Here is a 24,258-nt window from a genome sequence, read left to right on the forward strand (position 1 = left end):
GGTTTCCATAGTTCATATTGGAATTACAAGAACAAGAGACCAATGACATAAGGGAATGACTGAAACATGAGGGAGAATGTGGTTAAAGACCCAAAAGAGATTCCTAAATATAAAAAAGCATTCCAAGTAATCTGAAAGTTAGGACTTCCTTATATTTATGTTATTTCTTCTCAGCCTCTAAAATGTAAGACGTTAGAATTTGCCCTCTATGTGTAGTTTCCTTATTTCTTCATTAAGTTAAATAACTACATTTCAGTATGCAGAAGACTTTTTCCATCATAAGTAAAACTTATGTCTGTAAAGAGGAAACATAACTGATCAAACATAGGGACCATTTCATTTCTGTTTTATTGTTTTTAAAGATTCCTGAGAATGCATTTCCTGCTCTTTTTCCTTTTTCTTTTTTTTAAATTGTGTTAAGAATACTTAGCATGAGATTTACCCTATTAACAGATTTTGTTCATGTACAACACAGCATTGTTATCTATAGGCATAATGTTGTACAGCAGATCTCTACAATTTATTCATCTTGCATAACTGAAATTTTATACATATTGGTTAGCCACACCCTGTATTTCACTCCCCATAGCACTGTGCAACCACAGAAGCCATTCTGTTCTTGGCTTCTATGAATTTGATTATTTTAGATAAAACATGCAGTATTTGTCCTTCTGTGATTGGTTTATTTCACTTAGCATAATGTTCTCAGTGTTTATCCATTTTGTTGCATACTGCAGGATTCCCTTCGACATTTAGGTTGTTTCCATATCTTAGCTATTCTGAATAGCATTGCAATGAACATAAGAGTGTTAATATAGCTTCAAGATCCTGATCTCAATACTTTTGGATAAATTCCCAGAAGTAGGATTGCTGAATCATATGGTAGTTCTATTTTTAATGTTTTGAGGAACCTCCATACTGTTTTTCCTGCCTACACCATTTGCATTCCCACCATTAACAGTGTACAAGCGTTCCAATATCTACCTTTTCAGTGTGAACGATTCTTGTTCATTTGTCACAGTGGTTCTTAGCCATGGATGTGCATTAGAATTGGGGTCACCTATGAATAAATCACTCCAGACTTACCTGGTTTTTACAAAAGCTGCACAGATGGTCTGTTTGTATGCCTAATTAATATCAACTGAAATAGTTAAATGAAAGATGTAAATACATTATACTTATAACATTTTTAAATGTCTAACTAGCTACCCAAAATCTATAATAATAAAAGTGTAATATGCTAATTAGACCAGACAGCCAAACGACCTTCCGGATGTCCTTCCAGACGACCTTCCCGATGAAGCTGGGGCTGTGAGGGCCGAGCCACTTGCACAAATTTTATGCATCGGGCCTCTAGTATGATATAGTTGTAGAGATCTAACTAATGTTTTTTTAAAAAATATATTTTCTTATTGATTTCAAAGAGGAAAGGAGAGGGAGAGATAGAAACATCAGTGGTGAGAGAGAAATATTGATCAGCTGCCTCCTGCACGCCCCCTACTGGGGATTGAACCCACAACCTGGACATCGAGCCCACAACCTGGGTATGTACTCAACCAGAAATTGAACCATGACCTCCTAGTTCATAGGTCAATGCTCAACCACTGAGCAACACTGGCTGGGCTAGCTAATGCTTTAAACACATACATGTGTTGTGTTTAATTTGATAATAAGGCAAATTGTGATAGTTTTGCAATGGGTTTTTTTTTTCTTAGTGTCAGACCAGCCTCATCAGAGTATAATGTAATCTGAAATTTTACATTTTAAAAAATGTTTAACTTTGATTTATTTTTATTTTTCCCATTTATGTGTTCTATTTTTTCTTGGATTATAAGGTGTTTGATATTACATTATTGAAAACCAAGTTTAAAATGTCTTTTTCTTTACTGATAAATAATTAGTAAATCTCTCAAATATTAGAAATGGAGAGTGAATGTTCACTGAGGAATTTATGTTCACTTCCTTTTAGATATTTACCAGAATATATATATATATATATATATATATATATATATACACTTTCCAATGATTTTTGATATTTAAGTGCTTTTATTTTCATTGACTTTTTCCCCATGTAATTTTTAAAAATTTTACTTTCTTGTTGTTGTTAATCCTCATCTGAATATATTTTTCCATTGATTTTTTTTTTTGAGAGAGAGAGAGAGAGAGAGAGGGAGGGAGGAAGGGAAAGGAAGAGATGGAGAGAGAGAAACATTGATGTGAAAGAGACACATCAATTGGTTGCCTCCCATGAGTGCTTTGACTGGGGTGGGGAGCACGCCTGCAACTGAAGTACATGCCTTTGATAGGAATCGAACTGACAACCCTGGGCCGACTCTCTAAGTACAGAGCCAAACAAGTGAGGGCAAACATTTTTATTCTTGATTGTGGTAAAATACTTCCACTGACTTTTTACATTATAATGCTTATGTAAAGAGCTGTTCCTAGAAATGTAGCTAATTATTTCTGGTATCAAAGGAAGAAATTAATCACTAAAATCTTGCAATTAGATGAAGAATAGGAAGCACAGAATTCTTGCACTCTAGAATAAATTCCCCTGGCACACACCCACATCCCCTAAACCAGCACGTTAGACTCATCAGTTAATTCTAATGCTGAGAGAGGATGCACCAAATACATAGGAAAATGATTGACTGGTTGATGGTATTAGTCTGGAAGAGTAAAGAGCAGCATGCCTGCCTATCAAGTCACTGCTTTGTCTGCCAATCTCCTACTATTCAACTATCATTCTGAATATATAATCTCTACAGTTACACTGATAGCCTCTCCATACTCCACATTATATTATTTACTAAATTCTTTAACCCATATCTTTGTTGGAAAAATTCCACATTTTTAAATTAATTTCTGTCTTTGATTCCCAGATGTATTGTAGAAACTGAAAACTTAGAAGAAAGAGTAGCTGTGGTGAGTCGAATAATTGAGATTCTGCAAGTCTTTCAAGAGCTGAACAACTTCAATGGTGTCCTTGAGGTTGTCAGTGCTATGAACTCATCACCTGTTTACAGGCTAGACCACACATTTGAGGTAGGTTTGCATAGGTGTTTTATTTTAATGAACTTACTGCATTTCCTGTTCTACGAATCAGGATTTTAACAATTATGATCTTTAATTTTTAAGTGCCTCACCTGTCTTTCAGTAACAGTTTAAAACAGGGGTCCTCAAACTACAGCCTATGGGCCACATGCAAATACAAATATTGTATTTGTTCCCGTTTTGTTTTTTTACTTCAAAATAAGATATGTACAGTGTGTATAGGAATTTGTTCATAGTTTTTTTTTAAACTATAGTCCGGCCCTCCAATGGTCTGAGGGACAGTGAACTGGCCCCCTGTTTAAAAAGTTTGAGGACCCCTGGTTTAAAAGATGGAATTATCTAAACTTTGAATTGACTTGCTTGTTCTTTTTAGATTAGGCGTTCTCATTAAAATGCATTCACAGTTAGAAGAAAATGCTTTCAGCACTTAATTTGTAATGTAATGTACAATTATGCTCACATAATTGTGTGAAGATAGTGAGAGAAATCAGATTTCACACACACACACACAAACACACACACACACACACACACACACACCTTTAAGTTTACACAAGGGCCAATGAAGATAGTCTCTTTGAGCCAGTATTATTACTCTTGAAATCAAGCTGATACAGTTGTGTTTGGGCTTTACACTTAGCCTGGAGTTTTTTGGAAAAACCTTTGATTTCTTTTGTAAACTTATGCTCCATAAATATTTTTTTTTATTGTAGCAAATACCAAGTCGCCAAAAGAAAATTTTAGAAGAAGCTCATGAATTAAGTGAAGATCATTATAAGAAATATTTGGCAAAACTCAGGTCTATTAATCCACCATGTGTGCCTTTCTTTGGTGAGCATTTCTTCTTGAATTTTTATTGCATTTCTGGATAAAACAAGACACTTATTTCATTAAATGACTGAGTTTACATGTGTAAATATATCAGCAGAAAATACTTATTTAACAAATACAGTGTGTCCCCAAAAAATACACACATACTTTAATAGCTGATAGCTCAATTTTGAAAATGAAATGTATTTTAATAAACACTGCCTTTATAATTATTCAAAGTGCGTATATACATTTTTTTGGGACACCCTATATTTAGCACCTGAATCACCTTAGAATTGTTCTGTACTAGGACTTTTTAAGATCAAGCCTAATATATACATTCCCCTTTTTATTTCCCTCTTGGGCAGCCATTTGATATAGTGCTGTCTTTCACACTGGTTTCTTTTCTCTGCCTGTATATGTGTTCTGATGATTCTCCCTCTGAATGCTTACAACAGTTATGATCTCTATTATATGTCTGGTGTTTAGTCTTTTTAGCATGTGGTATATTTTCTCCTAGCCATTTCCTCATCTATATCTATATATTTTATATATCTCCAAAAAGATAAAATCTTAAACTTCATTATTCTCTCTGATTTTTTTTATGTCATATATTATTTTTTTATCATTAGTTATTTGTTTTCCTGAGGATTTTGCCCTCCTAAATTGTTGATAAAACTATTGAGTTCATTTATTTTCCCTTTCTGGTAAAACATTAAAATTTATACAGGTGTGTTGACTATAGTGCCAGTTCATACAAGGGAATCTGAGGAAGGATCTGGGTAGGTCTGATGTTCATTTCATTCAATCTGTCAACAAATATTTTTTGATTACTTACTAAGTGTCCGGAACTGTGTCCAGGTGCTTAGGAAAAGTGAAAAATGCATAGTACTTACTGGGCTCAGAGTCATGCTACTCATGATACCCTACAGCCTCTGGTACACAGAAGTGAAAAGAAACCTCAGGTCCTGCTCACTGGACTCATGATTTGGCCCCTGCTATCCCAGTACCTGATTGGTGGGCATTTATTCACACAAACTGAACTCTCCAAAGTACTCTCTTTCAGATGAAATAACTATTCTTCATAACATGTCCTGTGAAGACAGGACATTTCAGATGTGTATTTAGAGTATAACTCATTGTGTATGATTTAGTGAGTGAAGACAGACATGTGTAGGTAGGTGAGAGATACAGACAACCTTTCTACCCATTTCTGCTTGTCTTCCTGATTGTTGAGCCTCTGCTTTTTTAAGGCAGTTTATCTGAACTATTTGTGTTCGATTCTGCTGCACTAGGAAGTTTGTTATTCCAAACTGAATGTTATCATCCCTGAAGTCAGGCCACTTTTAATGGTTCTGACCCACTAGGTAGAACCATATGTTATTGCTGCTTCTTCCTTCCATCTAGTTTTCATTCTGTCTCACTTATACTCCTCCCAGATTCTTATCCTTAATTCTGTATACTGTTTTTCTCCTGTATGGGAGGGTTAGGGGTAGTATCTAAGACTCTTACTTCCTCTTCCTCTTACCAGAATTTTTATTCAGGTCTTTTGCTGGCACTACACCATTTAAAGAATAAAAGTAAGTAAGTAAATAAATAAAGAAGAATAAAAGTCAGGCTATTTCTCCTTCCAAGGCTTATGGCATACTATGGTCTATATCCCAATTTTTCTCCATACACTAAAATGTTTTACTCATAGGTAGAAAATATATATGCTGACATTTATTCTAAGGTTAAAGAATGTTGATTTCTCCCTCAACCAAATCTCACCTCTCTGCACCATCGTCCAAGCCTGTAGCACTGGCTTTGCTCTTTCCTTTTCCACAGCTCTAATTCTGTGTCCTCTGTTTCTTGTCTGCTTGCGTCATCTCCACTCTTGCTTTCCTACCATTTTGGAATTGACTCAATGTCTCTTGCATCCTTTCATGCACTCAGAAACATTTGTTGGATGCTTCCATGTGATTTGTCAGGCCCTGGGCTGGGTGTTAGACTAGAGAGGCAAATAAAAATAGCCTTACTCTCGATAAGCCCCCTTGAAAGAGCAGAAAAATAAATTGCAGTACCATGTAGTAGGTATAATACTGTATTGTAGAGCTGTATAAATCAAAGTTTGAACAAAGTGTTATGGAAACCTAGAACTTTGAGCGACTATTCTTTCCTGCAAGGCTGGGAAAGTCATGAGCAAAAAGGTGAAACCTCACCCTTCTTCATTATTCATGTCATAATGCTCTGTTCTTCTCTCCCTAAAACAACTGTCTCCACAGGGTATATAAAATGTTCTATTGAAAAAATTAAGCTTTAACAGTATATTTGTTCTATATTTTTATTCAAAAATTATATTTATATATATATTGAGGATGCATGCTTAAACATTTTTTACTGATGTAGTAAACAATCAACAAAGTTTGGACACCACCTCTTTTGTCATTTGTTCTCTTTTAACTGGCCATTAATTTGTTAGAAAATAATTTCCAAATTTCATCCTGAGCTCTACCAAAATGCACTTGTAAGCATTTTTGCAACTTCATTCAAATATACTTTTGACACTTACAACATCTCATAACTTATTATCTCCCATGTTTCCAGTCAGTCATTACACCACCACCCATTCAGTCATTCAGCCACATAACTGGATACTTTCTGAAATCAAACATGCATTGATGTCTATAATGTTTCATTATTGCTGACTATTTACTACTGATTCCAAGTCGTTTAAGCTTTTCAAGAATGTGGCCAAAAGTTTCAGTATTGAAAAGTATGCTTGTACCACAAAAGCATTTAGAACTGCTAATATATGATTAGAACAGAAGTGCCTGTTATTTTGTTTGTTCTCCTCATCCAATGCAAAGCCTGAAGTGACAGAGAAGGAGTTAGAATTCCTAATCCTTTGCCTATGCCTGCTGTCATATACTGCCACTCTTTCTTCTCCCCACACATCAGATCCCTGTGGTCTAGCCATACAATAATATGCCATCTCTGAGTATACCTTCCAAGCTTCATCACAAACCAGTGCCATTGTACACATTGCTGCTTTGCTTAAAATGCCCTTACATCTTGTTCTACTTATTAAATTTCTATTCATGTTTTGAGATTTATTTTAAGCCTCACCTCATCTGTGATGCTTTTTCTACTTCTACTAGCTCAAGGCAGAGTTAGGTACACCTCCTTTCTGCTCTCATGGCATCTGATGCATTACTATTAATATAGCACTTATCAGATTGTACTGTAGGAGCCCACATTCAAAACTCTGAATTCCTTGAGGTCATGGACTGTGTCTTGTTCATCTTTAGATCTGCAGTACCTAATGCAGTGCTTGTCATACAGCAGAGACTCAGTACATGTATACTGAGTGAATGAATTCAGATATTCACACTCCTTTTCCCCCCGCAAAGCATCACAGTCAGTACTTTAGGAAAAGGCAGAAGCATAAGGGAATAGGTCAATAGCATCAATAGCTTCAGCAATAACAACCATAGCTAATTAAGCATTTATTTTTTTGTTAGGCCCTATTCTAAGCCTTATATATGCATTTGTTTCTCACAATAACCCTGTTATCCTCACTTTATAGATTTAAAAAACAACAACAAGGCACAGAGAAGCTAATTAACTTGCACAGGATCACACAGTAGAAAGCAGGAGGTTGGCTCCAGAACCTTTATGGTAGAGCCAGAGAGGAACTGAAGTGCTCCTGGCAACAGAGAGCTGTGTATAGAACTAAAGTGCCTGTTATTTTGTTCATTCTCCTTATCCAGTTCACAGCCTGCAGTGATGAGAAGGAGCTCAATTATTAGCTTGTCACTAATTCTAGAAATACTGAAGACCAGAATGTACATAAATTATATGTACTCCTATGCTTGATAGGCTTGCAGATCCTTCCACATGTCCATGAGTGAATCGATCCAAATACTAGTAATACTCCCTCTGAATTACAAATCCTAACAACCTCTAGTGAGGCCTCAAGAGCTGAGTAAGCAAAAAATACGATTCTCTGAACTTAACATTTTTCCCTTTTTGCGTGTTATTAGTGATGGGTTATTCTTAAAGTTCCTTTTATAAAACCATGACATATCAAATAATACGTGGTTTGGCAGGTATGGAAAATTGGTTATTCCTACTGAAAAATGTATTAGTTTTCTTAAATTTGGTCTCTTTTTTCCTTGGGTAGTTATAAAACTTCATTTTGTCACAGAAGAATTTGATACTCATAAAAATCTTCTCTTAATATTTACTTAGCTTGTTCTTCTTCATAGAATAGAAATCTGTGCCTTGACTCATTGATTTTGGTGATTGAGGTGGTATAATGTAAAATCACTACACTTACTAAGAAAGAAAGAAAACTAGTGTTCTCCTTCTTTATCCTTAATTTCATTATATCTTTTAGGAATTTATCTAACTAATATCTTGAAAACAGAAGAAGGCAACCCTGAGGTCCTAAAAAGGCATGGAAAAGAGCTTATAAACTTCAGCAAAAGGAGGAAAGTAGCAGAAATAACAGGAGAGATCCAACAGTACCAAAATCAGCCTTATTGTTTACGAGTCGAATCAGATATCAAAGTAAGTTGAATTATTTGAGGATATATTTTTCTGATTAAGTTTATAAGCTGCCTGATGAAAGGCAGGTTTATTTTATAGAAGCAAAAGAGGAAAATAAAACAAATAATTCAAATTTTCTTATGTTAAATGTTTTCTTAAATTATTTTCATGAATTAGAAACTCAATTTAAAATATTTAATGTTAATAATTGTTTCTTTGCATTTATTTTAGAGGTTCTTTGAAAACTTGAATCCAATGGGAAATAGTATGGAAAAAGAATTTACAGATTATCTTTTCAACAAATCCCTAGAAATAGAACCACGAAACCCTAAGCCTCTCCCAAGATTTGTAAGCATTCATATATTTATATTTCTTTTACATTTATATATTTTTTCAGTTGTCATCTATATTTGGTGATACCATCACTACCATATATGTTATACAGATTAATTTTCTATAAAGGAGTTCGGGATGAGGTGCTTATGTGATGGATAAAAGTAATGAATAAGTGCCTAATAAATATGCTCAGGAATATTTCACTTGGCTCAAAATAAATGAGAATTAGTATTAATCTGAATAAATCCTGATAATGATAGATGAAGAAATTAGGCAAATATGAAAGTTTTTATTTTTTTAAATAAAAAAAATATTCAAGATTTTAAAAAAAAAATTTTTAAAGAATAGTTTATTGATTTTTAGACAGAAAGGAAGGGAGAGGTAGAGAGAAACATGGATGTGAGAGTGAAACATAGTTAGGCACAATCCCTCAGTGCCCAACAAACTTAGCCACACTGGCTAGGGCTCAAGATTTTTTTTAAGAGCAGGAAAATTGATTCATTTATATTAATTCACTTACAATAAATAAATGTACTTATGACTTTTAAAAATAACTCATAAGGTGTGGCTAAAGATAATTTTGTGGTGAAAATAAAGTTTCCATTGTTTTTAATTACTTATCAGTGCCTGGCCAAATTAATGTATAGTATCACCATCTCATTGATCTGAATGTAATTTCTCTCATATTCAGAGAGTCAAGAATCACGAAGTAAACGTAAATTGCTTCTAAGTAACCAAGATAAATCTCAAAATGTCTGTGAATTAAAATATATGTAATTAGCTCACATGAATATATCTCAAGGCCTAACACAGTATTTTTAAAAGGTGGATTAACCACAGCAAATGGGAAATAGTTCAATAGTCTGCTCCAGTTAGGCACTCTGATATCACTGAGAAATGATCGCTCTGTATGAAAGCTCCATAAAACTAACATAAATACAAATGAAAACTCAGGCAGTTTAATGCATTTGAAAATAGTTCAAGTGATCCTGATGGCATCACTGCATTACAGCATAGAAAGGTATCATCCCAGCCCTAGCCAGTTTGGCGCAGTGGATAGAGCTTTGGCCTGCAGACTGAAGGGTCCCAGGTTCGATTCCAGCCAAGGGCACATGCCCAGGCTGTGGGCTTGGTCCCCAGTGGGGGCCATGCAGAAGGCAGCCAATCAATGACTCTCTCATCATTGATGTTTCTATCTCTTCCTCCTTCTCCCTTCCTCTCTTAAATCAATAAAGAAATATATTTTTAAAAAAAGAAAGAAAGAAAGAAAGAAAGGTATCATCCTATATAATAAAGAGGTAATGTGCAAATTAACCTTCACATCCTCACAAGATGGTTGCCTACAACCAGTCTGGCAGGACCAAACAACTGAACTGCAGGCTGCGTGGGGTGACCAGGCCAGCGAGGGGGGGGGGGGGCAGTTGGGGCCAACCAGGCTGGCGGGGGGGGGGCAGTTGGGGGCGATCAGGCTGGCGAGGGGGGAGGGGCAGTTAGGGGCAACCAGGCTGGTAGGGGGGTGCAGAGAGGGGCGACTAGGCCAGCGGGGGAGGGGGCAGTTGGGGGTGACCAGGCAGGTGAGCGATTAGGAGCCAGCAGTCCAGGATTGTGAGAGGGATGCCCAACTGCCAGTTTAGTTGGACATCCTAAACCAGCAGTTGGACATCCCCCGAGGGGTCCGGATTGGAGAGGGTGCAGGCTGGGCTGAGGGGACCCGCCCCCTCCATGCATGACTTTCATGCACTGGGCCTCTAGTCTATATATATAAAAGCCTAAGTGACTGGCCGACCGGTAGCTATGATGCGCATTGACCACCAAGGGGCAGACACTTAATTTAGGACAGGGGTCCTCAAACTTTTTAAACAGGGGGCCAGTTCACTGTCCCTCAGACCGTGGGAGGGCCAGACTATAGTTTAAAAAAAAAACTATGAACAAATTCCTATGCACACTGCACATATCTTATTTTGAAGTAAAAAAACGAGAACAAATACAATTTTTGTATTTGCATGTGGCCCGCAGGCCGTAGTTTGAGGACCCCTGATTTAGGAGCAAAAACCACAGGCATGGAAACATGGAACAGACTGATGAATCTCAGAGGGAAGGGTGGAGAGGGGAGGGTGGGAAGAAATTAACCTAAGATTTTATATACATACTAGAGGCTCAGTGCATGGATTCATGCACCAGTGGGGGTCCCTCTGCCTGGCCTGCACCCTCTTGCAATCTGGGACCCCTCAGGGATGTCGGAAAGCCAGTTTTGGCCCGATCCCCGCAGTGCATGGATCTGTGCACCAGGCCTCTAGTAGTTCATAATAATGATTCTGGCTTTTCCAGGAAGGTTAAATCAGTTCAACATGGTCTGTTTAAAAAGTGAGAGAAATATACAGCATATCTTAGAAAGATTTCCATCTAAAAATATTAAAATAACAAATACTCTGGTATTTATAGGACTAAGACTCAATTATTTAAAGAAATTAATTCCCTAATAATTTAGATAACCAAAGCTTTATGGAAATGGGATATTAAACACATTCTAAACTCATTGTGTAAATTTTTTATTGATGGTATATGGTTTTCCTAGATATTAATTGAATTTTACCAGACATATAGAAAAAGCTTCCTTTCTATTATGGTGTTGTAAGTATTACGGGTTTTGTTTGTTTTTTATGTCTACAGCCAAAAAAATATAACTATCCCCTAAAATCTCCTGGTGTTCGTCCATCAAACCCAAGACCAGGTACCATGAGACATCCCACACCTCTGCAGCAGGAGCCAAGAAAAATTAGTTATAGTAGGATCCCTGAAAGTGAAACAGAAAGTACAGCATCTGCACCAAATTCTCCAAGAACACCGTTAACACCTCCTCCTGCTTCTGGTGCCTCTAGTACCACAGATGTTTGCAGCGTATTTGATTCTGATCATTCAAGCCCTTTTCACTCAAGTAGGTGCTAAAATTTTAAGTGCTTTAAATTAATTGTTAGTATTATATGTGCTAGAGGTAAAAAAGGATCTGTATAATTTTTTTTTATTTTTTGTAAATTTGTAGACAAATCGAATGCCATTTCAAAAGATATTATAAAAATAGAAAACAAATTCTAAACTCTAGCAATCTATAATTTTTAAAAAATTGGTTGGAACAGTCCTCCTTAAATTTATTATATTTTACAAAAAGACCTGGTGATGAAATTGCTAATTTCAACTTCATTTGACCATTTGTTTTCTGTCGGTGAACTTAAAATGCGTATGTCCTATCCAGAGGAAACAAAGCTAATGCTTAAAACCTGCAAGGAATGTTAGTCCCGGGCTTAAAAGCTGTCTCCAAAATTATTATATTTAAATACTACTCAGTGCATCATTCCCTTCCCACCAGACTCTGTAGTTTTTAATTTCACAGTGTATCAAATTCAAGCTCCTACTTAACCTTTCTCAGTCTATACCAGTGGTTCTCAACCTTGGCTGCACATTAGAATCACCTGGGAATCTTTTTAAAATCCTGATTTCTGGGCCTCATCCTCTGGAAATTCTGTTTCTTTGTTACTAATGTTGTGGCCCCACCCCATAACAAGAAACAGAATTTCCAGGGGATGAGGCCCAGAAATCAGGATTTTAGAAAGATTCCCAGGTGATTCTAATGTGCAGCCAAGGTTGAGAACCACTGCTTTAGGGAGCTACCTTTTATATATAGATCCCCCTACTCCTATTAATTAATAAGTTTCAGACTTTTAAAGCTCTAAAAACACACAACCTTTTTTCACTTGTTCATTATTAAATCAACACTTGAATCAAATCACCTTTAACCTCCACAACCACTTCCATATGTTCCTCCCATTGGCTGATTAGCTCATTGTGCAGATCCAGTTCTACCCTACTATTTGACAGAATAAAACCCAATACTCAGAGGCAGGGGGAGGAGGTTGAGAAGCACTGACCCAGAAGTTAGGAATCTGGTTTGTCATTCCAGTCTGCTAGTGTGCTTTCTGATTTTAGGTAAAATACTTTTACTGAGCCTTCTGAAATCAAACTGGATTTAAGTTTCTTCCAACTCAGAGGATCTAACTTTTTAACAAAAATTAACTTAAAATTATTCTTTGGAGGTATATATATTTTTATTTGACCCAGAATTCTATTTATTTATTCCTGTATTATCCATCCATATATTTTTAGTTACCAGGCAGTTTGTCTTGTCTTTATACCACCTAAAGTGTATTTGTTTTGAGAAGTATTGCTTCTTAGCTTTATTTGGCTACTGAGAATTATGGAGTCGTGTTATTCTCATAGTAAGCTCTCAGATATTTTTGATGATATGTTCAAATAAACACCAGGTTAAGAAAATCCCATTAATTTTTCCCAACTCACCAACCACCTAAATTAAGTAATAAAATAAAACCAACTCTATTTGCAGTATACCTGACCTAAAATAATTATTTATTCTGACCCATTTTAACTGTTTGCAGGGCTTTTTCCCTAGGGCAGATGGTTAAGGTCTATATTATAAAGATTCCCACATAAATAAATTATTGAAATCATATGAAAGCCATTAATTGCAAATTTTACTTCTCTTAGTTTAAGAAGTAGCTAAAAATGGAAAAGATGGAAAACCCGGAGATAAGCACATTACGTTCCCTATTAGTACTAAATCTCTAAATGGTGAGTCAAACAGTGAAGAGGAATGGTTTGGAATGCAGTGCTCTGGGTCAGTGCGTTTGTCATGGGTGACAGGAGAACCATATTAACTTAAATAGCCGGACAAGCGGAGAAACTGTTGTTTCAGGAGTTATGTTTTATAATCGTAGCCTGAGGGTTTTCTCAATTTTTTTCTTTGTGATAAAGATAACCCTATTACTATTCCCTTTGTTCTCAATAACATTTAAAATAACTGATTTTGAAATAAAATAGACCAGCATAATATAAAACCATCTGTATGCTCAGTTAGTCCCTTAAGATTTACCAGTGGCATATGTGTATTAAAGGTCCTCATCTGCTCGAGACCCCACTTCTGCTCAACAGATCTGCTAGTACTGGGTGGGGAGGGGCTCACCAGAGCACCAACTTGCTACTGTGTCACCATCATAGTGAATACCTACTTCCTTGTTTCCCCATGGCCTGGCAGCCAAGAGCTGCTGTGTCTGCCTTCTTATGTCATTGAACATATTCCACTCAATACAAAGCAGCAGAAAGTTCCAGTGCTTAAGTTTTTCAAAAGGCAAAGTTTGGCTAGAATTTTGATTAGTTATAATAGTACTTTTTTGCTTCTTACCATTCTTTTCCAAAATAATTTACTTTAAAACCAATAATTAATTTTTTCAGCCAGTATCTGTTATATATCTCACTCCTTGCCAAACACACATCTGAGAAAGAGAAAAAATAATCATAGTACAAAGATAATCGTAGTTAAATGCTTAACCATTGTTAAATGTTATGGTTCTCTTTGCACTATGATTATTTTTCATCTCTCAGTGAGATTGCAAGTTTTACCAGAGAAGATGTGTAAGTGCTTGGCAAAATGCTATTGAGTAGTGAAGGCATAAATGCTGTAGAATTTACACAAATATTACAGAATGGGCAAGAATGACCATGGAAAGCTTTGTGAAGACAGAGAGGAAAGGAAACTGGCCACCTATTTAGTGCTGCTACATACACCCTCCAAATCAGAGCCCTGCTCCGCACCTTGTCCCAGTAAGGTCTACCTCTGAGGTGATGACGACAGTGGCTGGTAAAGGGAAAGACCACCCAGCTCTCTGCTTTGTTTCTGCTACTATAGCAAGGAGGAGGAGTAGGATGAAGTGCTCTTATACCTTCTTCCTGTTGAAGGCTGCCTAGCCATTAAAGCAGCAGCGGTTCTCAACCTGTGGGTCGCGACCCCTTTGGGGGTCGAACAACCCTTTCACAGGGGTCGCCTAAGATCATCGGAAAACACATATATAATTACATATTGTTTTTGTGATTAATCACTATGCTTTCATTATGTTCAATTTGTAACAATGAAAATACATCCTGCACATCAGATATTTACATTACGATTCATAACAGTAGCAAAATTACAGTTATGAAGTACCAACAAAAATAATTTTATGGTTGGGGGTCACCACAACATGAGGAACTGCATTAAAGGGTCGCGGCATTAGGAAGGTTGAGAACCACTGCATTAAAGGGAGCCGAAGGTCTGACCTGATCTTTGTGCTACACATGAGCTCCATCCCTTATCAGGGAAGTTTTGATAAGAAAAGGTGTAGTGCAAGCATTTCATGGAATGCACAGATTTTCTTTATACAAGATTGGTGTAGGTGATTAATTTCTAATCTGAAATACATTTGCACTTAATAGGCCTTTGTGAATTTAAGAAGTTATCCTTGTTCATATAATTTTTTTTCTATAGGAAATGCTTGTTCCTATTTCAAGAATGAGTCATTTATAAATTAGAGAGTATCTTCAACAGTGGTTTCAACCATGGCAGTATACTATAATTCCCAGAGGGTTCTAATGTGTAACCAAGATTGGGAACCACTATTCTATTTTTTGGGATTTGTACTGGACAAATTAATACTATGTTTTAAAATTAATTACATTTCATTCCTAAGTCATTATCAACAAATGTGTTTCGTACCTAGCTGACAAGAATTTCCAGTATCTATTTCTTGATTAGAACATGTATAATTATAAGAGGGTTTTTTTATAGCATTTTCCAGGCAGTGAGACCAAGCAATTAATTTAAAGCGGCAAATCAGTAAAGTGCCCCAAATTTACTAAATGCATGGATCTAAGCCTGTGCTGTATATGAATATGATCAAAGCCAAGTCCACATCTGTGTGCACAAGGGTGTATGCATAGGTGTAATCGTTCTTTCTAAAAGCCTGCAGTTTGTAGCTGACATGAGCTTTGTGTTTTGTTTTATTTCTATGTTGTTCTAAGTATACTACCATGTTCTACCATTTCCTTTCTAAGTGTAAAATACTAGAGCTGGATACTCCCTTAACCCCTGTATGTCATAGGTGCCTAATAAGTAGGGAAGAGAATCACTAACAGCAACAGCTTCATTTAATATCAAAGTATAAAAATGAATTTTAATCTTCTGAGAGATAACTTAGTAGAATTAGCTGGATTGCTATCCTTTAGTATCCATGGCCTCCAAATAAATATCAGTACAGATGGAAAGGAGATAATGTTTGATTATTTGAAATTGGGGCTTTCTGGGGAATAAGACCATTGTATCTATAGAAGTAATCAAATTAATAGTGTAGCCAACTGAACCTGAAACGTAAAATTATCCTTGTTCTGACCAAAGAAACTAAAAAGCAATGGTCCAAACTAAACAACTATATTGATTTAAAACCAGTATAGATTAACCTTTTGTCTCAGTTTTTTTCTACTTTACTGCTCTTGGGGCCTTGGCTTTTATGATTTTTCAATTCTTTTCTTAAAAGAATTAACATTGCTGAAATTAGAAATTCTAAATTTATCAGTGAGTTGCCTATATAAAATGTATCTAAGCAACAAATGTTTATTGATTTTTTTAAAATCTTCAAAAATATAGAAGGGAAAAAGTTATATCACTTTCAAGTTTGTTTGGTAATACCGAAAGCTGTAGTTATTTTATGATGAGAATATATTCCCCAAGAACATTTTCAAAGGTATCTACACTAATAAAAGAGACAAACATGCAAATTGACCATATATTCGCTACTCCTTAAGCCACGCCCACCAGCCAGTCAGAGCGACTATATGCAAATTAACCCAACCAAGATGGCGGCCGGCAGCCACGGAGCTGGAGCGAGTAGGAGGCTCAGTTGCCCCAGTGATGGAGGAAGCCAAGCTTCCCATCTGTCGCGGCCGGCTCTGAGCTCCACTCAAGGCAACAAAGTTTCAATTATAGAAGATAAATAAACCCCAGATACCTGCTTTCAACCGGCTGTGGCCGTGGAGCTGGAGTGAGCAGGCGGCTTGGGTTGCCCCTGGCGATGGAGGAAGCCAAGCTTCCCGCCCACCCTGGCTAGCTCTGAGCTCCACTCAAGGCTACAAAGTTTCAATTATAGAAGGTAAATAAATCCCAGAATAAAAAAAAAAAAAGGAAAAAAGGGAGAGGCTGGGAGCTTCCGTTGCCCAGGGGCTTGGCCAGCCTGAAAATGGACCTCAGCCCCTCACCCAGACTGGCCAGGCACCCCAGTGGGGACCCCCACCCTGAAGAGGGTGTGACCAGCCTGCAAACACCATCAGCCCCTCACCCAGGCTGGCCAGGCACCCCAGCGGGACACCCACCCTGATCCAGGACACCCTTCAGGGCAAACCAGCCAGCCTCCACCCGTGCACCAGACCTCTATCCTATATAGTAAAAGAGTAATATGCAAACTGACCCTAACAGCAGAAAGACTGGGAATGACTGGTCACTATGACACACACTGACCACCAGGGGGCAGACGCTCAATGCAGGAGCTGCCCTCTGGTGGTCAGTGTGCTCCCACATGAGGGAGCTCTGCTCAGCCACAAGCCAGGCTGATGGCTGCCAGTACAGCGGTGGTGGTGGGAGCCTCTCCTGCCTCCTCAGCAGCGCTAAGGATGTCCGACTGCAGCTTAGGTCGGCTCCCTGCTGGCAAATGGACATCCCCTGAGGGCTCCTGGGCTGCCAGAGGGATGTCTGATTGCCAGCCTAGGCCCAATCCCCTGGGGAGCAGGCCTAAGCCAACAGGTGGTCATCCCCCAAGGGGTCCCAGACTGCGAGAGGGCACAGGCCGGGCTGAGGGACCTCCCCACCCCCGAGTGCACAAATTTTTGTGCATCAGGCCTCTAGTATATAATAATATTAGTAAGAAATTCCTTTTTATTTTATAATTTATATAACAGAAATTCATTATTTACTACTTATTTTACGAATTTGAGTTTTCAAAATCTTACATATTTCTGTATGTCCAGCAAATTCTTTGCTCAAATTGGGTTTATACCTATTTTAAGTCTTCCACTAATATAGCATATTTTAGTTTTCTTATGAATGCTTTTAATTTAATTATTGACATCAAGTAGTGAATCTAAAAGGAATATTCAAAATTCCCAATATGATATTAATTCAATTTAATTCTTTATTTTTCTCAAAAGTAAGTAGTAATGAGCTTTTACTATTATACCGTTCTTTAAACAAGAATGACAGAAGTAACATTTTTATCCTAAATTTTTACAATTGAGTTGACTATATCAATGAAAAAAAAACTTTTTCTTGTTTCCTTTCACAGGCAGCGATACCGTCTTTATCCAAGTTACACTGTCCCATGGCCCAAGTTAGTATATTTGGTTTAAGACTCAATTCTCGCTTTGGCTTTAAAAATTAAACCAAGTGTAACCTTTCCTGCTGAAACTCTTTTTGAGTCTGATAGTGTTGGTACACCTTGCTTGCAACATCTTAGAAGTGAGGCCTTCACTTGTGCTATCTTTTGATTATAAATGATTTGCTTAAACTTATAGACTTTTTATGCTTTTATAAAACCTTTTTCTCTTTTAAAAGAACAGTATTATATGGATGGCTTCCACATTTAACCACTTCTCTTTTCCAACTCTAGAGTTTCAATTATTTAATGCTCAACTTGATAAAAAAGCAAGAGCATGCATGCGCATATGGGAATGCTGGCAGCTATGTGCAATTTCTAAACCATAAAACACACTTAGCCTGGCGACAGCACGGATTGCAAATCACTGTTATTTGACTTTAGAAGAACTGTCTTATAATTGTAACTACTTAAATTATATGGCCTATTCATCACTGTTAAGCAAAATAAAGTTCCATTGTAGATATTTGCTTTTCATTTTAAAGTAAACTAATAATTTACCAAATTATTCCATCAATTTTAAACTAATAAGCTAATGTCTTTTGCTGTCCATTCAAATGATTTCAAATATGTACAAGGAATATTAATTATATGCTAAATAACATAGTCTCATAAGAAAAAAAAAGGTAGGTATCAAAATGTTACTTGGTTGAATAATATCAATACACAAAGTACTCTTTTTAAATTCTATATTGTTATAACATTTAATTGTCAAAATAAAAGCTGTCAGTGCTTAAAGGAAAAAAGAACCTGCCTGTATGATTTTGAATGATTGTTTAAGAATGGTTCATATCTTTTTTTATAGTGCTCATAAACTCGCCTAACAACTTAATAAGTGATATCTTTCAAAGTGTAATTATTTACATGCCTATATTATGCCCTTGTCATCAAAATGTCTGTAAGATAGGTTCCAATTAGAAGCTTTACTTACTTTTTTTGTGCCAGTTCATCAACTTATTCTTAAATCAGGTTCAGTAGCTTCTAATGTAATTTCTGTTTTTATTATCAGGGCTGCTTCACTCATCTTGAATAGCTCCATCACAATTAAAACTTGTAGATTAGAGTATGATGAACCTGATTTTTCTTACTCACCAAGGAGAGCCTATGTCTAAGAAAATGAGGAGAGATCGCCTCTGCAGACACTAGATTCTCTCTCCCTGGCATCCTTGGAGAGAATTGCTGGGGAAAGTGGTTAAGATCAGAACTAATTCCAAGCACTATCCAGTAAGGGTAGGAAGATTCTGTACTAACAAAGTTGGGGGCGGGGGGCCAATCACAAAAGCTTAAGAAAAATAATCATTCCAAGGGTTTTTAATAGTTTGCTATCTTTCCCAGAAACCTGACAGACCCAAATTAAAAAATTCCAATTATAAATTAACAGTAGGGATATTATTTTGTTCAAAAAGCAAAATAACAGAATATGTTAGGCAACTTTTTTTTCTGAAAATTCTGCTAAAAATATTTCTGCATGCTTTTATAGCAGTTTGCTTTAATAAAGGAATCCTATCGGGTGTTGGTTTATTGAACTGCTTTTGATACTTCTGTACATTTCTTTTAATAAATACAAGCAGCTTCCAGCTAAGCCTTTTCAGGATTAATTGGTGAAATAAAATTCTGTGACCTTTTTAAAAATTTTAACATTCTACAGGATCTGCTTCAGTATCGTCTATAAGCTTAACCAAGGGCACTGATGAAGTGCCCATCCCCCCTCCTGTTCCTCCAAGAAGGCGACCAGAGTCAGCCCCTGTGGAATCTTCGCCATCTAAGGTAAAGTGGAAAACCCTGTGACCTGGAAACTGGGATCGTTGCAGTTACATTAGCCTCAATTGCTATATGTAGTTTAGTTCTTACTGGATTAGATTAACACTTCAGAGTACTTGGGCTACGTGGAGTTTAAACAAGGATTAAATACAGATTTACTATGTTTATTTCTTTTATTCTGAAAGTAGTTTTTTGGTATATTATCAAAACCCTTGTTAATCGCCGAAACCGGTTTGGCTCGGTGGATAGAGCGTCAGCCTGCGGACTGAAAGGTCCCGGGTTCGATTCCGGTCAAGGGCATGTGCTGGGTTGCGGGCACATCCCCAGTGGGAGATGTGCAGGAGGCGGCTGATCGATGTTTCTCTCTCATCGATGTTTCTAACTCTCTGTCTCTCTCCCTTCCTCTCTGTAAAAAATCAATAAAATATATTGGAAAGAAAAAAAAAACAACCCTTGTTAATCTAAGTCATAGATACTATCAAGGAAAAAACAAATTTAATCTATAAAGTAAGACTAATATAGTCTCAAGCAGCTCTTAAAAATACAGAGAGAGAAAGAAATTAGGAAAGAGGTCTGAAGCTTTATATAAAAGCACATTTTAAGTGCTAAATGTTACCTATCTGAACCCTTTTAATAGTGAATCTGACATGCTCTTAAGTGGGATTTTCGTGCAGATTCTGAGTCAGAAGAGACCTTAAAGACTCATAACAGCTACTTTTCCACTTAAACTTCTGTCTTTGCCAACTATTAACTTGATTCAGTGGTTCTCAAAGTGTCCAAAGGGCAGAGCACCTGGATAAATCAAGACAGTCTTTGTAGAACATGAAATATAAATATAGTAGGGTTAATATTATAAAATTAACAGGTAACTTATGTTAAAAAAGAAAAGATCTCATATTAGATAGACTGATAGGTAAGCAGTAGCAAACAACAAAACTTGAAAAAATTAAAGTAAAAACATTGAAAAAAATTTTTTTAATGAATTGGCATACACTCCCATTTAAAACATATGAGGAACTACCTGATCCATACGTAGGGCTCTTCCAATAGCATGTTTGAAAACCCCAACTTAATTTTAAACATGTTCTTGGTACTACATATGTGAAATTACTAATAAATGTTGTTGTTGTTGTTGTTGTTGTTTTCATTTGTCTTAGATTATGTCTAAGCATTTGGACAGCCCCCCAGCAATTCCTCCGAGGCAGCCCACATCAAAAGCCTATTCACCACGATACTCAATATCAGACCGGACCTCCATATCAGATGCTCCTGAAAGCCCTCCCTTATTACCACCACGAGAACCTGTGAGGACACCTGATGTTTTCTCAAGCTCACCACTACATCTCCAACCTCCCCCTTTGGGCAAAAAAAGTGATCACAGCAATGCCTTCTTTCCAAACAGCCCTTCCCCCTTTACACCACCTCCTCCTCAAACACCTTCTCCTCATGGCACGAGGAGACATCTGCCATCACCACCATTGACACAAGAAGTGGACCTTCATTCCATTGCTGGGCCACCTGTTCCTCCACGGCAAAGCACTTCGCAACATATCCCTAAACTCCCTCCAAAAACTTACAAAAGGGAGCACACACACCCATCCATGCACAGAGATGGACCACCGCTGTTGGAGAACGCCCATTCTTCCTGAGTTCCTCTGTACTGGATGTACATTTCCCTGTCCCCAAATCCATTGCTGGCAATGGATGCACTGAATGTGCCAGCACTGAGGAGTTAAAATGAGAACTCCAAACACTAACGACTCTACTTCAAGATGCAGTATAAGACAATGAATTTTAACCTAGACGAACATGGAAAGACTAATCTAGAGGAATTGGACAACTGTTTGCACCTGATACCCAATTAAAGGGACTTTTTCCAGCCAATGGGTTGGAGCCCTGTTTTTGTGAAGTGATCTTTATCATTAAAGGGATGGAAAAACAGTCTTGTGCCCAACAGGCCCACATGATGACAGTTTTTATAATTCAAAATATGCACTTTTTAAAAAAAATTTTAACAGGGATCTTCATATAGCCCTTTGTTTTCTTTTGCTTTTACTTGTCCGACTTTAAAATATTTTCTTTAAAATCATTCAAAGGACTGTGAGGAAAGGCTGTGGTGCCTGACCTTGTTGGAATCAAGGCCCAGCATGTACTACAGTCCTGTTTACAGATCATTACAGTGAATGAATTGAATGGGTACCAAGGCTTCACCAAAGAGGTACTTTTTTTTTTTAAGAATAATTATACCAATTTTAAGAGTCTATCCCACCCATCCTCCCGATACAAACAAAACGTGGTGGTGTTGCCTTCAAACGAGAATTTTTGTGTCATTAACATGACAGAAGAACTTACTAAAAAAATGTAACTGTCAAGTATATAATTTACATTTAGGAGACTGTTAATCTATGCTAGGTTGTCATTTTTCCCCCCTTCTCCCACAAAAGTTTACTGGTAATCCACGTCATGGCTCGTAGCTGTCCCTCTAACCGTACTGTGGAAATGCAGTCACCCAGTGTGAAAAGAAGCACTTAGTACTTGCTGGGCATCACTGACACCATTCATGTTTTACTAATAGTTGAGTAATCAGCATATCTAGAATTACCTTGCATTGCCTAAATCATGTGTATATAGTGAATGTTATATAATAAACTTGGCAGGTCTGTTTTAATTTAATTGAATAAAGATACAAATACCTTGTTGACTGGCATATATTAAATTATTATATGGATAAAATGGTTGATTCTTATTTCTTTCAGTTGAAACACACACACAAACACTAAGCATAAAAGCACGCATTGTGGTATGCCTTGGTTTCTAGTTCTGGATGTATGTATTCATCTTAAAGGATAATCTGAAGTTACAGTTTGGCATATAGGATAGTATTTGGTTAGAATAGGATGGGTATCTTTCAAGCAGAACTTTATAAGTTTTTAATTTCCTAGGCAACATGTATACAGTTTGTTAAAGTTTATATTAAACATTCTACCTTGCTTGAGGTCTTTGCTCTATCAGAACTATTCTTAAGAGAACATCTGCCTACATCGTTAAAATCATAATATGGATTATTCATTAAGCCTATGTACTGATCTTCTGAGTCTAACAAATACTGTGACTGAAATGCATGCAACTTGCTGAAGAGAAAAAGTTTTTTTAATCTCCACTATAATGTCTGTGAAATGTGCAGTGTTCCATCCTTAGAGAGTCATCAGTTCATCAGTATCTGCATGTATCTGAATAATGAAGCAACATGTCAGCAATTCTGTTAACCATGCCATTAGAAACATTTTAGAAGTGCTGCATTATGGTGAAAACCCAATACTTTAATAATTTCCTGTGACATGTATTAGAGCATTAAATGTACATTACAATAGTACAGTATATAGTCCTTTAAGACCAGAATGTTGATTGCATCATCATTAAGCAGTCCATCCTAGCATATGCTTATTTATTTGTTAGAGTTGAATCTTTGTTTAATATCTGCACCATTCCTTTTATGGTAGGTAGCCTTTTAATAGTCTCCCCAAAATTAATTTCAAATCCACTGTTGTATGCACAGAGTCTATAAGACCATTCATTCAATAAGTATTTATCTAAGCCTACTTACTAGTGCTGCTAAGATTAATCATAATACACATTCCAGAATCTCCCATGAGTTTTTATTAGACCAGCCTCATTGTCCCTAGGATTTCCCTTTTTATGTCTTATTGATCATTTCTCTTTTTAATGACCCCATCCCCACTCCAAATGAGAACCGAGAAGAGTCACATTGGAGCCCATTCAGTATCTGGCCAGTATGTTCACCTTCAATAAGGGTTTTCAACCTGCCTGATCATATAAAGAGGGGGGAAAAATCAAGATTTGGAGCTCTAATCATACTTTGCAAAGGGGGAACCATTCTAGAACCGGTGGTTCTAGGAGACTACTGCATTGGCTTCGTGTGCATTGTGGAGAGAAGGGTACTTCTTTATTTTGGAATGTGACATCTGGGTAAAAATATTTTCTGCAGTGGTAACTAATTAGAAAAATTCCAATTGGATACCCTTAAATGGTGGTGAGAAAACCGTATCCTTGCCTTCACTTTTGCAACATTAACTAGCTGACAAATTTATTGTTTGTAGTAACTAAAATGTACTTAGGGACAAGAAGTGGCTGAGAAGATAAATGCATCACCACAAAATTCTGCTTTTGAATCCAGGACATTATAAGACAGTCAAGCAGCATGACTTTCAAAACCAGGTTTCAAAATATGGAACTTATCTTTTAGAAATAGAAATGTTCTTAGATGTTTCATTATCTTTGGATCACACAATGAAAATGATTCTAGGTTGAATTTAAGTGGGCTAATAACTAATATAACAGAAAGGGAGCCTTTTCATATATCTAAGCACTTTTAAAAGCAGGAACAGATAAGTACATGTTTCTAAATTTATTCAAAGGTTATTTACTCTTCCCAGTCTTC

At 36.8% G+C, this 24,258-nt stretch overlaps 1 protein-coding gene across 4 annotated transcripts in view; it reads left to right on the forward strand.

The window, feature by feature from the left end:
- SOS1 (SOS Ras/Rac guanine nucleotide exchange factor 1) overlaps positions 1–22,532 on the forward strand; it is a 110,705-nt gene extending 88,173 nt beyond the window's left edge. For 2 of the 4 annotated variants that reach the window (XM_036334785.1, XM_036334782.1), the window contains 8 exons: positions 2,886–3,048; positions 3,771–3,888; positions 8,249–8,421; positions 8,632–8,748; positions 11,407–11,671; positions 17,949–17,993; positions 19,687–19,805; positions 20,957–22,532. In XM_036334785.1, the coding sequence (XP_036190678.1) occupies positions 2,886–3,048; positions 3,771–3,888; positions 8,249–8,421; positions 8,632–8,748; positions 11,407–11,671; positions 17,949–17,993; positions 19,687–19,805; positions 20,957–21,448 (1,492 nt within the window). In that variant the 3' untranslated portion in view covers positions 21,449–22,532. The remainder of the gene's footprint in view (positions 1–2,885; positions 3,049–3,770; positions 3,889–8,248; positions 8,422–8,631; positions 8,749–11,406; positions 11,672–17,948; positions 17,994–19,686; positions 19,806–20,956) is intronic. The other 2 variants (XM_036334784.1, XM_036334783.1) reach the window with 2 other exon arrangements.
- Positions 22,533–24,258: the final 1,726 nt, after the last annotated feature.

This window comes from Myotis myotis, unplaced genomic scaffold, assembly GCF_014108235.1.
Source record: "Myotis myotis isolate mMyoMyo1 unplaced genomic scaffold, mMyoMyo1.p scaffold_m19_p_14, whole genome shotgun sequence".
In the NCBI taxonomy this organism is placed as follows: domain Eukaryota; kingdom Metazoa; phylum Chordata; class Mammalia; order Chiroptera; family Vespertilionidae; genus Myotis; species Myotis myotis.